General features: G+C 34.6%; 1 protein-coding gene across 3 annotated transcripts in view; it reads right to left on the reverse strand.

The window, feature by feature from the left end:
- Positions 1-12,333, reverse strand: part of SMAD4 (SMAD family member 4) — a 100,228-nt gene that overhangs the window by 17,012 nt on the left and 70,883 nt on the right. For all 3 annotated transcript variants that reach the window (XR_002772039.1, XM_023510179.1, XM_003784700.3), the window contains exons 3-8: positions 11,589-11,763; positions 11,111-11,140; positions 5,231-5,443; positions 2,019-2,138; positions 1,806-1,922; positions 345-395 (exon numbers count right to left, since the gene is read on the reverse strand). Coding sequence is in view for 2 of the 3 variants with exons in the window: in XM_023510179.1 (XP_023365947.1) it covers positions 345-395; positions 1,806-1,922; positions 2,019-2,138; positions 5,231-5,443; positions 11,111-11,140; positions 11,589-11,763 (706 nt within the window). In the remaining variant the exon portion in view is untranslated. The remainder of the gene's footprint in view (positions 1-344; positions 396-1,805; positions 1,923-2,018; positions 2,139-5,230; positions 5,444-11,110; positions 11,141-11,588; positions 11,764-12,333) is intronic.

Here is a 12,333-nt window from a genome sequence, read left to right on the forward strand (position 1 = left end):
CCACAACGCCTGGCCATTTTTTGGTTGCAGCCATCACTGTTGTTTGGCGGGCCCGGGCTGGGGATTCGAACCCGCCACCTTAGGTGTATGTGGCCGGCGCCCCAGCCGCTTGAGCCACTATACTGAAAGCATAGTTCCTTTCTTCTCTTTCAGAGATAGTTAAATCAAATATAGACTATCTATGTGTAACTGTTATCAGCTACTCTTAAATTGTTAACTCATGTCATAATGATTATACTTATCTTAGAAAGCTGCCCTGTAATTAATTTTATTAAAATTTATATATGTTTCAGTCATCATAAAGAAAATCCACGTACCAGAAATCAATTTTGAAATAAACTTACCAGGGTGATTAGAAATGGGAGGCTGGAATGCAAGCTCATTGTGAACTGGCCCTAAAGAAAAGACAATAAAAACCCCATTTTTATTTATTAAAAGTTTTCCAGTGCTAAAACTTTTAATAAACCCCACTTAAATATAACTATCATACCTTAGTTGTTTAGAACAAGCTCACATTGCGTCTAAGAACTTGAAAGCTCAGTTGAGATTGATTACTTTGTAAGTATAATAAACAAATACTCCTAAATTACTTTTGTGTATATTTAATAACTAATACTTAAGCATATGTGCCAAGTGCAATTAAGCAATTTACAAATGGTTTTACATGCAGTATTTAATGCAGATTATAAAGACACTATTAATGTCACATGTAATACAATATAATTTATAATGCAGTATGTAATAATTTAAATTTTTAGGTCTATTCTAAAAACAAGTGCTTATGTTTATTAAATTAAGGATGTTTATGTAATGGAATAGTAGCTAACAAAATTTAAAGCTTATTGTGTGTTAAGATATCATTACACTTATCACATAAATTATTACATTTACTTCTCACGATACCACTGAGGTAGATATTACTATTACACCTTTTAGGTTAAATAACTTGCCAAAGGTCACACGGCTATTTAAATGCTCAAACTCAGCATTCTTAACCACTATGCTGACTCAGGCAGACATTAAAAAGTATATTCTCTTAAGATATGGACAATAGTAACATAACTGAAAAAAAGGTAGATATATATAATATACATACAGTATGAGCCCCCCATTAATATATTCATTTATATAACTGAAGGAAGAATGACAAAATATTAGAAGTGAATATCTCTGGGTGGTGGGATTCTGGGTACTTTTATTATTTTTACTTTTTACACTTTTCAAGTATTCCTTGGTACTACTATTGATTTTATAATGAGAAGGAAGGGATTATACGTATATGAAAGATTTATACTCTTGATTTTCCTAAGTCAAATGAACAGTGTTCCTATTCTACCTAAAACTACAGGCTATCTACAGGGTATCGTTCCCGATCATGCCTGCACGGAGTATTGATAGATTGAATATCTGAGTATCTATGGTACTGTGAATACGATGATGAGGGAACCTTTGAGAACTCAGCACTCAAGGGATTTCAATCCACTATGTGTGTATATACAAGATACACATGAGATCTAAGAATACATACAAAGCAAACAAACGAATGAATGGAAATCAATGTGATGTTAATGAAACATTAGCAGCAGAGAAATAAATGTATTTAGTAAACAACACTCCTCTAAAGAAGGCATGATAACATTATGAAAAAATAAATAACACTGCTTATAAAAAATGCTGAAAAGCATTAATTATTTAATGAAACAAAACTGTAGGATGAATAAAAGATGTAAAATTTTTTTAAAAAAACAGAAAGAAAATAAAGTTCTACAAAAGAAAAAGCCCTTACAACAGAAACAAGAGCTTACAGTAATGTCCGGGATGGGGCGGCATAGGCGGGTGGTGCTGAAGATGGCCGTTTTGGTGGTGAGGCAAATTAGGTGTGTATGGTGCAGTCCTACTTCCAGTCCAGGTGGTAGTGCTGTCTAAAAATTAAGGCCCACATGGATTAATTTGCTTTTATAAAGGCTGCCTATTTTTTTTCTCAACTATTTAAAAGATTTTAAAAAGCATGCACATACTATGATGGTAAGTAGCTGGCTGACCAGTAAATCCATTCTGCTGCTGTCCTGGCTGAGGCCCTGATGCTATCTGCAACAGTCCTTCACTATGGCTGCCTGCTAGTATACTAGCAGGCTGACCTAGAGGAATAAGAAGACATTAATATGGCACATTTAGAGATGCAATCCTATGGTTAAACATAATAAATGAAGGACCAATTACATCAGACGATGCAAACTATAAAGATGGGTAAAAAGTAGTAACTTCCTCAGAGCGTATCAGTTCACCACTGGCCACTCCATCCAGCTGTCTATGGACCTTTCTGATTAAGAACTCAAAAATCCAGTCTCAAGTAAATGCTGAAAACTGGAAAGCTAATCATTATCAGCACTGGTACTGGTAATAGCAGAAGGCTAAGGTTTGATAAAAGAAAAGCAGAGCAGAAAGATACTTTAAATAGGATGTGATGGGGAAGGTGAGGAAATTAAAAAGATAAAGCTCCACTGTCGAATCACTATAGCAGCATTTAGTGGTTAAACACAAACGAAAAAACACCCATCAATCTAACTTTAAAATCTTTCCACATGCTTTTATAAACCAAGAATCATTTTCAAAAACAACATATTTCCAGATTTACACAAATTATTGCCCTCTCTATATGTAATATACCAAGAGGACTAAGTTTCCTCTAGCATCTATTCAAAGAAACTATTCTATGACACTGCTTATACTTTCTTACATTTTTAAGGCTTTTTGTAAAGTCAAAAAAGTTTAATTTCTTAAAGCAAACATTAGCTAAATCAATCATTTATCCCATTCGAAAAGCACTAAATTTCATAATTCTTTGTCACTGTGATCACCTCATTCTTTCCTCATCTAAATGGGAGTATAATCACAGGAAAAGAGCAAATGTCACCAATGCACAAAGTATCATAGAAAAGGAACACTTTAGGTTTCTCTACAAACTAAATTCCCTTAAAGCTAAGACTGTAAACCAAAAGCTAAAGAGAAAACTTCACTACTCCCCAAATTATTTACTTGTAAAGATAATGTTTTTAGCAACCTCCCTCTTGCTCATTCCCCCAATCCTACAAGTATCTCTAAAGGTTAATTACATTTTTACTTTTTAACAATTCTACATATTCTTAGGTAACTTAGAAAAAACAAAAATCCTGTCACTACACGGAAGAAATAAAGTGATTTTAATTAAGTTACTTAGAAAGAAACTAATCAATGGGTGGCACCTGTGGCTCAGTGGGTAGGGCACCAGCCCCATGTACCGAGGGTGGTGGGTTCAAACCCAGCCCCGGCCAAACTGCAACAACAACAACAACAAAAAAAATAGCTGGGCGTTCTAGCAGGCGCCTATAATCCCTGTTGCTTGGAAGGCTGAGACAAGAGAATTGCCTAAGCCCAGGAGCTGGAGATTGCTGAGCTGGGGCACCACAGCACTCTACCATGGCCAATAAGGTAAGACTCTGTCTCTTTAAAAAAAAATAAACTAATAAAGATATTCAGGTGCCACATAAACATTAATTGTAAAGTGGCCCACTAGAGTTATCTGTATTTAGTATTTTCATTACATAATTCCAAGCACTTATACGATAAACAATACAACTAAATCAGCTTGTGGAAAACAGTCTTCTAATTCCTCTATTGGAAAAAAAAATTCAAGTCCTTTCCTGTGATTTAATTTTATCAATACCCTTAAGGGAACATTTTGCCACAAGCCCTAAAATTTACAGTACTTGCACTATTTAATTGTGCGTATCTACCCCAAAAAATACCAAGACAAAATTAGCTGCATTTCATTTATATCACTTTTTCTGATCTTTGAAAAGAACTTAGCGCCAAGGAACAGAACAGTCAAAATGAAGTCACTTTGGAATTCAACCTCCACAAAATACAAAAGGGTAGGTACTTGGGCTCTAGCACTAATCTACGCTCAAGCAGCTGTAATGTATCTTCTCTTATTTTCCATCACTACCCATTATGTGTCAACCATATTACCAAATGGGTAAATAAAAAGTAGGCAAATGATTAAGGGTCCAGATTCTACAGCGCTTATCCTGCATGACCCACTTAGAATATGCTGTCCATGGTGACAGTGATTCGCATCTTTTACACAGCAAACCAAAAAGATACTGCTCTAAAGTTGTGAAACAAATTAAAGAGGGAGATTTTTGGTATACTTGAAAGTTCACAATTACAGCAATCAGTTTCCCATTTACTCCAAAGATAACATTTTTACACTGAATCTGATCTAACATTAAAGTAAATAGAATAATGGTCACTTTAGTTGCAACTAACAAAGTATGAGTTCAGATCTATCAAAAATCTACTGCTGATGTGGATTTAGATATCATTCCCTTAGCAACCACATACAACTAATGCCATATATATATCAAGACAATGCTCTGTGATTTAAAGAAAAAGAGAAGAGAGAAAAGCCACATCACTTGCCAAACAGCAAACTGTCTGACCTTTCCTGACTGTGAAAATAAATAGTAGTAACCAACAGAACCAGGTCAATATGATCAGGCTCCAAAAAACCTGAACCTAACAGCCCCCGATTCCTATTCTATTTCAGCAGAGAAGAACCTTCTTGAAACAGATTTATTTGAAAAGATAATTATGTTTAAAAAAGAGAAATGTAGAATTTAGCTTTATATCCAAGTTAACTAAAAGACTTAATGTCTATCTTGAAGGATATATGTTATAACAAGTTTATCAAGATCTATTCTAAGTTTGCAAGAGAAAAAGAGGGGACCACTACAATGTAGTATTTTCCTAGATAAAGCAAAGTAAGAATACTGGATTAAAAGAAAAGTTGCAAATCCATTAATACCAATCTTTATAAACACCTTGGTTCAAATAACTACTTGTTGACTACTTAAATATTTCTCTAAAACATCTATTTGAGAACTTAAGAAGCTTATTTCTGCATATAACAGTAAAGTACAAATTATATCACTAATTTAAATCAATATTGTAATCAAAATCATTACTTAAGTTCCAAGTTATTATACATCAACATAAGAACCTTGAAATAAATTATAAATGTCGTTTTTCCTAGGACCAACCCAAATATCTACTTAATACCTGTTTACCTATGAAAGATAACATAGCATTGTTTTTACTTACTTGGAGTTTTTTCCTCCAAGCAACTACACATAATATGCAATGAATGGGCAAATACAACTTGCTGGCTACATCTGATTCCAGAACTCACTTGTGGAAGCCACAGGAATGTTGGGAAAGTTGGTGGTGCTGGCAGCATTGGACTCAGACGGGGCTAACAGAGCTGGGGTGCTGTATGTCTCTGTTGACGCACGATTACTTGGTGGATGCTGGATGGTTTGAATTGAATGTCCTTCAGTGGATAACGATGGCTGTCCCTCAAAGTCATGAACATATTCATCCTTTACCAACATATTTTGTGGAGCTATGTAGAAAATTAAACATATTTTAAATTTTTATAAGCTTCCTGTTCCCAGAAAAAATTCTCCTAACACCTAAAATCAACTAAAATATGAATAACTCTAATGCAGACTTTAAACTTATTATTTTAAAAGCATATGATTATACTCTATCAGTAAAAGCCAATTTCTTAAGAGGCAGCAGATATATTTTATAAATCAATATGATTTCAATTTGAAGCTACACTAAACTCCAATAGCTAATAAACCCAGAAGAATAACCATGCAAATATACAACATGTATATAACACGAAGAAGGTGAAAAGCAAATGGCTGGAAAAATGTTCATACAGATGAGAAGATCAAGTATTCAGTTCAAATTGAGGTTTAGCATCCAGCTGTAACATTTTGCTAATTACACTCTGTGGAGAAATGAATAGGATCTGATCCAATTCTAGGATCTAGAATTACTAACAAAACTAGATTCCAGCTGACAGTATAACACCTTTCCATTAACAAACTAGGAAACAGCTTGCTTTGTTGTATGAAAACTGTATGTTACTTCCCTGTCTAGAACCTCCCCAAATGTTTTGGGGCTATTGTTTTAGAATTTGTTTTTTATCTTTAGCTAAGAACCCTTCATTGCTTCTAATAATCCACTAAACTCTAGTATTTTTTTTTTATTTTTGTATTTTCTCTGTACATATACATGTTGTTTATTTGGTTTCCACTTTTTAAATTCTGGTATTAGGTTCTTAGAGCAGTCAATTAATAGTCTACAAAAAGACATTCCTTTTTCTATTAAGAACCAGCATGTCTATCTTTGGGAAAAAAATTTATTATATGTAAATGTCAATTAGCTACATGGCTCTTTTTTATTAAGACTATTTCAAAGCAGTAAGAATAATCCAGTGTTCAAATTTCTATGTACAATCAAACCATTTTCATGCATCAAAAGTCACAAAGATGTTGATATTTTTAAGACCCATAAATTCCACTCCAAAGAGTTTCTCTTTAGATAATGATATGGAAACAAAAATATAATCAAAAGGATACTTAACATATCCTTATATTCAGTAAAAAATTGAACCAAACCATTTTCGTTAATGTTGGCCAAATTATAAAAATAATACAAAGAAAAAATCATTTGGGGGCATGAAGTGGGTATGTCTGCATTTATTGATTTTTTTTTTTTTTTTTTTTTGAGACAGAGTCTCACTATGTCGTCCTGGGTAGAGTGCCATGGCATCATAGCTCATAGCAACCTCATACTCTTGGGCTTAAGTAATTCTCTTGCCTCAGCCTCCCAAGTAGCTGGGACTACAGGCATCCACCACAACACCTGGCTATGGTTATAGTTGTCATTGTTTGGCAGGCCCGGTCTGGATTCAAACCCACCAACTCTGGTGTACGTGGCTGGCACCCTAGCTGCTGAGCTACAGGCATCGAATCATGTCTGCATTTATTCAGCCTTTTATTGCATCCTTCAACAAAGATCAGTGATTTTCTTCATATGTATCGTGACACCTCTAATTAATTCGTGGACACTTTAGGCCTTTTGTTGCCATAGTGACTAGAACTTCTAGTCAACATACTGGTATCTCTAGCTGATCTGAAGATGTATCTGGTCCACCTGATACTCATTGCTTCTGCTTTTTAGTGGACTCTTCAGCTTAACAGGCAATCATAATATCTCCAAGTGCCAATTATATGCTGCTTATAAATAGTTATGATTCAAATTTTTCTTGCCTACATATATAGAGGCCAAACTTGCAGGACTTCTATCAGTCTATGGGTCTCTGTAATCAAATAACCTATAATATGTGTTTCTTAGGTAAAACTGAAAGTATCAACATGGATAAAAGCCTGCAATGTATTTTTGCCAAAAGAAAAAAAAAGTTACAAAATACTATTACACATTATACTCATATGCATGTTTTAAAAAATCATACTGTAAGTAAAAATGCAAGGTACAGAAGTGTGCACAGTATGCTTTTTGCATAAGAATGGAAGAAAATAATACAGGTATTCTTTGCATAAAAAAACCCTGGAAGGAAACACCAGAACAAAAGTGATTACCTCAGGTGGGGGAGAATGGGGACAGGGATGGGAGCACTTCTTTTCACTGTATATATATATTTTTTAAGGCACAAAAGTGAATATTTATCAAGCAAACAGAAATCTTTATAAAGTACAAATTTTAGGCTAATATCACAGACATCACAAAACACAAATAACTTCATTTTTTAAAAATTTTTATTACTGTTTCAGGTTAATTTGAGAGTACAAAGAATTAGATTATAATGTTTGCAGTTATTAGGTAGAGTACCTCTTATATTTATATCCCACCTCAAAGAGGTGGGGCATATACCCTAACATTATGCCCATTAAGTGGGAGCACAATTTTTATAGTATTTTGATTTATGGACCATCTATTGCTTATTGAAAAAAATAAAATTTAAAATATAATATATGTATTTTTTTAAGGCCAGAAAAGCAGACACTAAACCATTAAGTATTTCTCTTTATGGTCTAGTATGTGACAAATTCATTCACTGAGAAAGTATGTCTTGAACACCTATGTTCTAGGTACCATTCTAGTACTTGGGATATATCAGTAAACAAAACAAATATTCCTGCCCTCATGGAGCTTGCAGTCTTGTTTTTCTATTATTTAAATATCTAACAGTGAGCACACATTACTACAGCTCCCCAGTCTAATCCTGGGCAAGCTCCTTGACCTGTCCAGGCACCAGTCTCCCCACCTGGTAAAGTGTGGATAATCTCACCAATCATGTAGAAGTATTATGATAATGATGAGATGGTACTCATAAATCATTTAGCTCAGTACCTGACAAACAATGAATACTCGTTAAGTGTTAGCTGTCATTATTTAACCATTATTTCTAGAGTAGAAATATACACAGTGCTTGTAAAATGTTCCATAAGGGGTAAAAAAAAAATATGTACTCTCTATAGGTGACCAAAAAGCTAAAGTCCCTAGACCCACCCTAGGTCTCTGTTCTTTATCACCACCAGCAGGCAGGTCACAGCACTTGCCAGATGGTGTTATCACTCTCTTATTTACTTTTTCTCTCCTCTATTAGATTATGAGCTCTCTAGAGTAAACATGCCTTATTATCTTAGCATCTCTGGAATCTCACACAGTGTCAGGCAAAACATGCTCATCAAATATTTGTTAAAACGAATACATAGGTCAATGTGGTCAAGGAAAAGTTTCATGAAAAGAGATGAAATAGGCCAGAAATGATTACCATAACAGCTCAACTCAACAGTGAAGGAACTTTTCCATTTTCTTAACTTCTAGTGACCTGGTCTTATTTGTCCAAATCTAGAAAGAGCTATGAAAAACATCTGTTGTTGTCTGGGTTTTGAAATAAGTCACTGAAAACCGCCTTTATATAACCACCACTAGGGGGATCCACAAGGCTGAACACAGCCCTAGAGTCAATGAAGAAAGGCTATCAACCCATACAATCCCATCAATAACAAGTACTAGGAGAGAGCTGATGAGCATTCAGAATTTGGACCACCACCCCTGCACAAGTGCCTCCATATGGAGCTCCTGCTTTTTTCTTTTTAGAGACAAGGGCTTGCCCTGTTGCCCAGGCTATAGGACAGCTCACTGCAGCCTCAAATTTTTGGACTCAAGTAAGCCTCCTATCTCAGCCTCCAGAGGAGCTGGGACTATAGGTGCCCTACACCACGCTCCACTAATTTTTCTATTTTTGACAGAGACAGAGTCTTGCTATGTTGCTCAGGCTGGTCGAAAACTCCTGGCCTCAAGTGATCCTCACACCTCCTCCTCCCAAAATGCTAGGATTATAGGCATGAGACACCATGCCCAACCTACACAAAGATTCTAATACAGTTATCACTAACAGTCTCCCAACCCCTGATATCCACTGAGTCAAATGCTTTAATTCTTTGAAGACATGGATTCAGAATGGTAAAGGTCTGAAGGGTGTTTACTTTCAAAAAAAAAAAAATGACATTATATCAATGTCTGTAGGTCAAAGAGGCAGAGCTTTAACCAATCTGCTATTAATAACCCATACTTTTCAGAAACCTACTTATCATTAACAAGTACCACAAGGTACTGGCATCATCTTCCATATTAGTGACATGAAAGAAAAACAGAGAATAAAAACAAGGAGATTTCCATACTTTTCCTAAATTTTAAGGTCACATGGTATTTCTGACCCACTCTAAAATTGTACAACTTTAGGTGCCAAGCTACTAATTTCCCTCCAGAAAATCAGCACATCTTTCAAGGTAATAGTAGTTCCTTATCAATTTATCTTCAAATGAATTAGATCTTACAGAAATTATAGTTCACTAACAAGTTCTAAGTAACAAAGCTAAAGATTTAATAGAACTCTATTCTCAAATACTACACTAAAAAAACAAAAACACCCTTTGTGTTTCATTTTCTCATCTCAAAACACTTTTTAAAAATTGGATTAGTTAAGATGTGCATATACTTTAAAGTAGGCTTGATTTATTTACTCCAAATGTTAACAAGATTTTTAAAAATACTAATAAATGTAATCTTAAATCATTCTCAACATTATCATTCTTAAAAATACATCAGGCTGAAATGAAAAAATACAATGCTAGTATTATTAAAAGATATGTTGTACATAATTCCAAATTGGCAAACATTATGTGTGCTTAACACCAATTTTAAAAATTGGCTCTGTGAGATTGTCTTCAAAATAGCAAATTCTTACCAAAATATTCAAAAATATTCTACTTTTTATTTATGTTTGTGGTGCACTCCTCTATCACATTTCTTAGAGTACTTAAGTTCATAAATTGCAGTTCAACTCCAAACAGCCTATCTGTTTTTTCAGAGATTAGGGTTTCAATGCTAGAGAGCAGTGGCATGATCATAGCTCGCCACAGCTTCAAACTCCCTGGGCTCAGCCTCCTGGGTACCTGGGACTTCAGACATGGGCCATCATGCCCAGTTAATTTATAATTTTTTGAGAAGACAGAATGTCTTGCTACACAGTCAGCATTACAACCCCCCTTTCATAAATGAGAAAATTAAAGCTTAAACTAACATGACCATGGCACACATCAGAGAAAGAACTGAACCTAGGTATAATTTAAGGCCTGTCCTCACTATGTTCCCCAGAGTGATCCTGAACTCCTGGACTCAAGTGACTCTCCCACCTCAACCACCCAAAGTAGAAGGATTACAAGCACCTGCCTGGTCCTATTAAAATCCAGTTTGGGTTTTGGTGTTTTTTTCCAGGGTTTTTTTGAGACAGGGTCTTGCTCTGTCACTCAAAGCTAGAGTACAGTGGTGTGATTATAGCTCACTGCAATCTCAAACTCCTGATTGAGCAATCCTCCCCAGCTCAGACTCCCAAAGTATAAATCCAGTTTTAAATGCTGATGCAGGGCAGCGCCTGTGGCTCAAGGAGTAGGGCGCTGGCCCCCTATACCAGAGGTTGTGGGTTCAAACCTGGCCCCAGCCAAAAAAACTGCAAAAAAAAAATAAAAATAAATGCTGATGCATGCCCCCAAAACTCTACATTTCCAAAGAAGTAGGTTTTTTTCTTGTTCATTATTAGCACCCACACAAACTAATTCTAGGTCAACAAAAAAGAGAGAATAGGATAAAAGAAATAGAGAAAATTATAAGAAAACAGATTACCTACCATTATTTTGCAGTGTTAATCCTGAGAGATCTTAATTTTTGAAAAGGAAAAAAAATGAAACATTAATTACTACCATGAAAATATTTTCAATTACATTTAAAATTATAGAATATAAATTTAAGTCAGAGATTACAAAATTTCACCAACCATTTCAATTTGGGAAAAATGGCACACATGCTATCTAACAATACATACAGTAAGTATTCAAATCTATAATGCTTTCCATCTTATTTTTCAAAAACAATGCTCTAAGTGGGCAAAACATCAACCACATAATACTTACTTCTAGCAATTAAAGTACAAGTTTTTTTCCAAGTTCAAATTTAAATACAGATACTTACTTATATTAAAAATGTCTGATTCTTTAACCTTATTTGAAGTTCCAGGCTAACTCCAAATTTATAATTTAACTAAGAAAAATTAAAATTGCAATCTTTTTCCCTTTATGTTTCACAGGATCAAAGCAAAGGTGACTTACCAATCCCAGGTGACACAACTCGTTCATAGTGATATGGATTCACACAGACACTATCACACTTTAAGTCAAAGGCATACTGACAATATTTAACATGTTTTAGTTCATTTTTGTGAAGATCAGGCCACCTCCAGAGACGGGCATAAATCACATGAGGAAATCCTTTCCGACCAGCCACCTGGGAAAAACAAACAAGCATCTGTTATGTGTCCGACTTTATTTATGTTCTCATTTAAGTCTAAGTCTCACAACCCTACAAAGTCAGTACTATAACCCCAATTTCACAATGAGAAAATTAAAGCTTAAAGTACACCTGGCCATCTATCCTCAGAGATCGAACTGAACCTAGGTATAATTTTAAGGCCTGCACTCAGGTTTTAAAACTGCAAAAAGAATCTGTTGTAGAAACTATAGCTAAAATTTAGAAATGAAATTTGAAAATCTAATGACATAAGAGTTCTATAAGTTTCTTTAAGCCCCAGAAATGTGTTATGCAGTTTTACATGAAAAATGTGACCAGTGAAACCTTTGGTATTAGTGAAACATGATACCAGATTTCTATATTATAAAAGGAATAGGTATTAATTTGTGTCAATGTACATACAATACCAAAAAAGAAAAACAGCTACAAAAATGATTTCCAAATTGCTAAAAGTAGTTCTCTCAGAATGTGGGTTTTCTTCTACTTTTTATTTTTATTTTCCAAATTTTCTTTTTTTTTTTTTTTTTTTGAGACAGAGCCTCAAGC

The sequence above is a fragment of the Otolemur garnettii genome, unplaced genomic scaffold (assembly GCF_000181295.1).
Source record: "Otolemur garnettii isolate 467f Iridium unplaced genomic scaffold, OtoGar3 scaffold00012, whole genome shotgun sequence".
NCBI classification, from domain to species: Eukaryota; Metazoa; Chordata; class Mammalia; order Primates; family Galagidae; genus Otolemur; species Otolemur garnettii.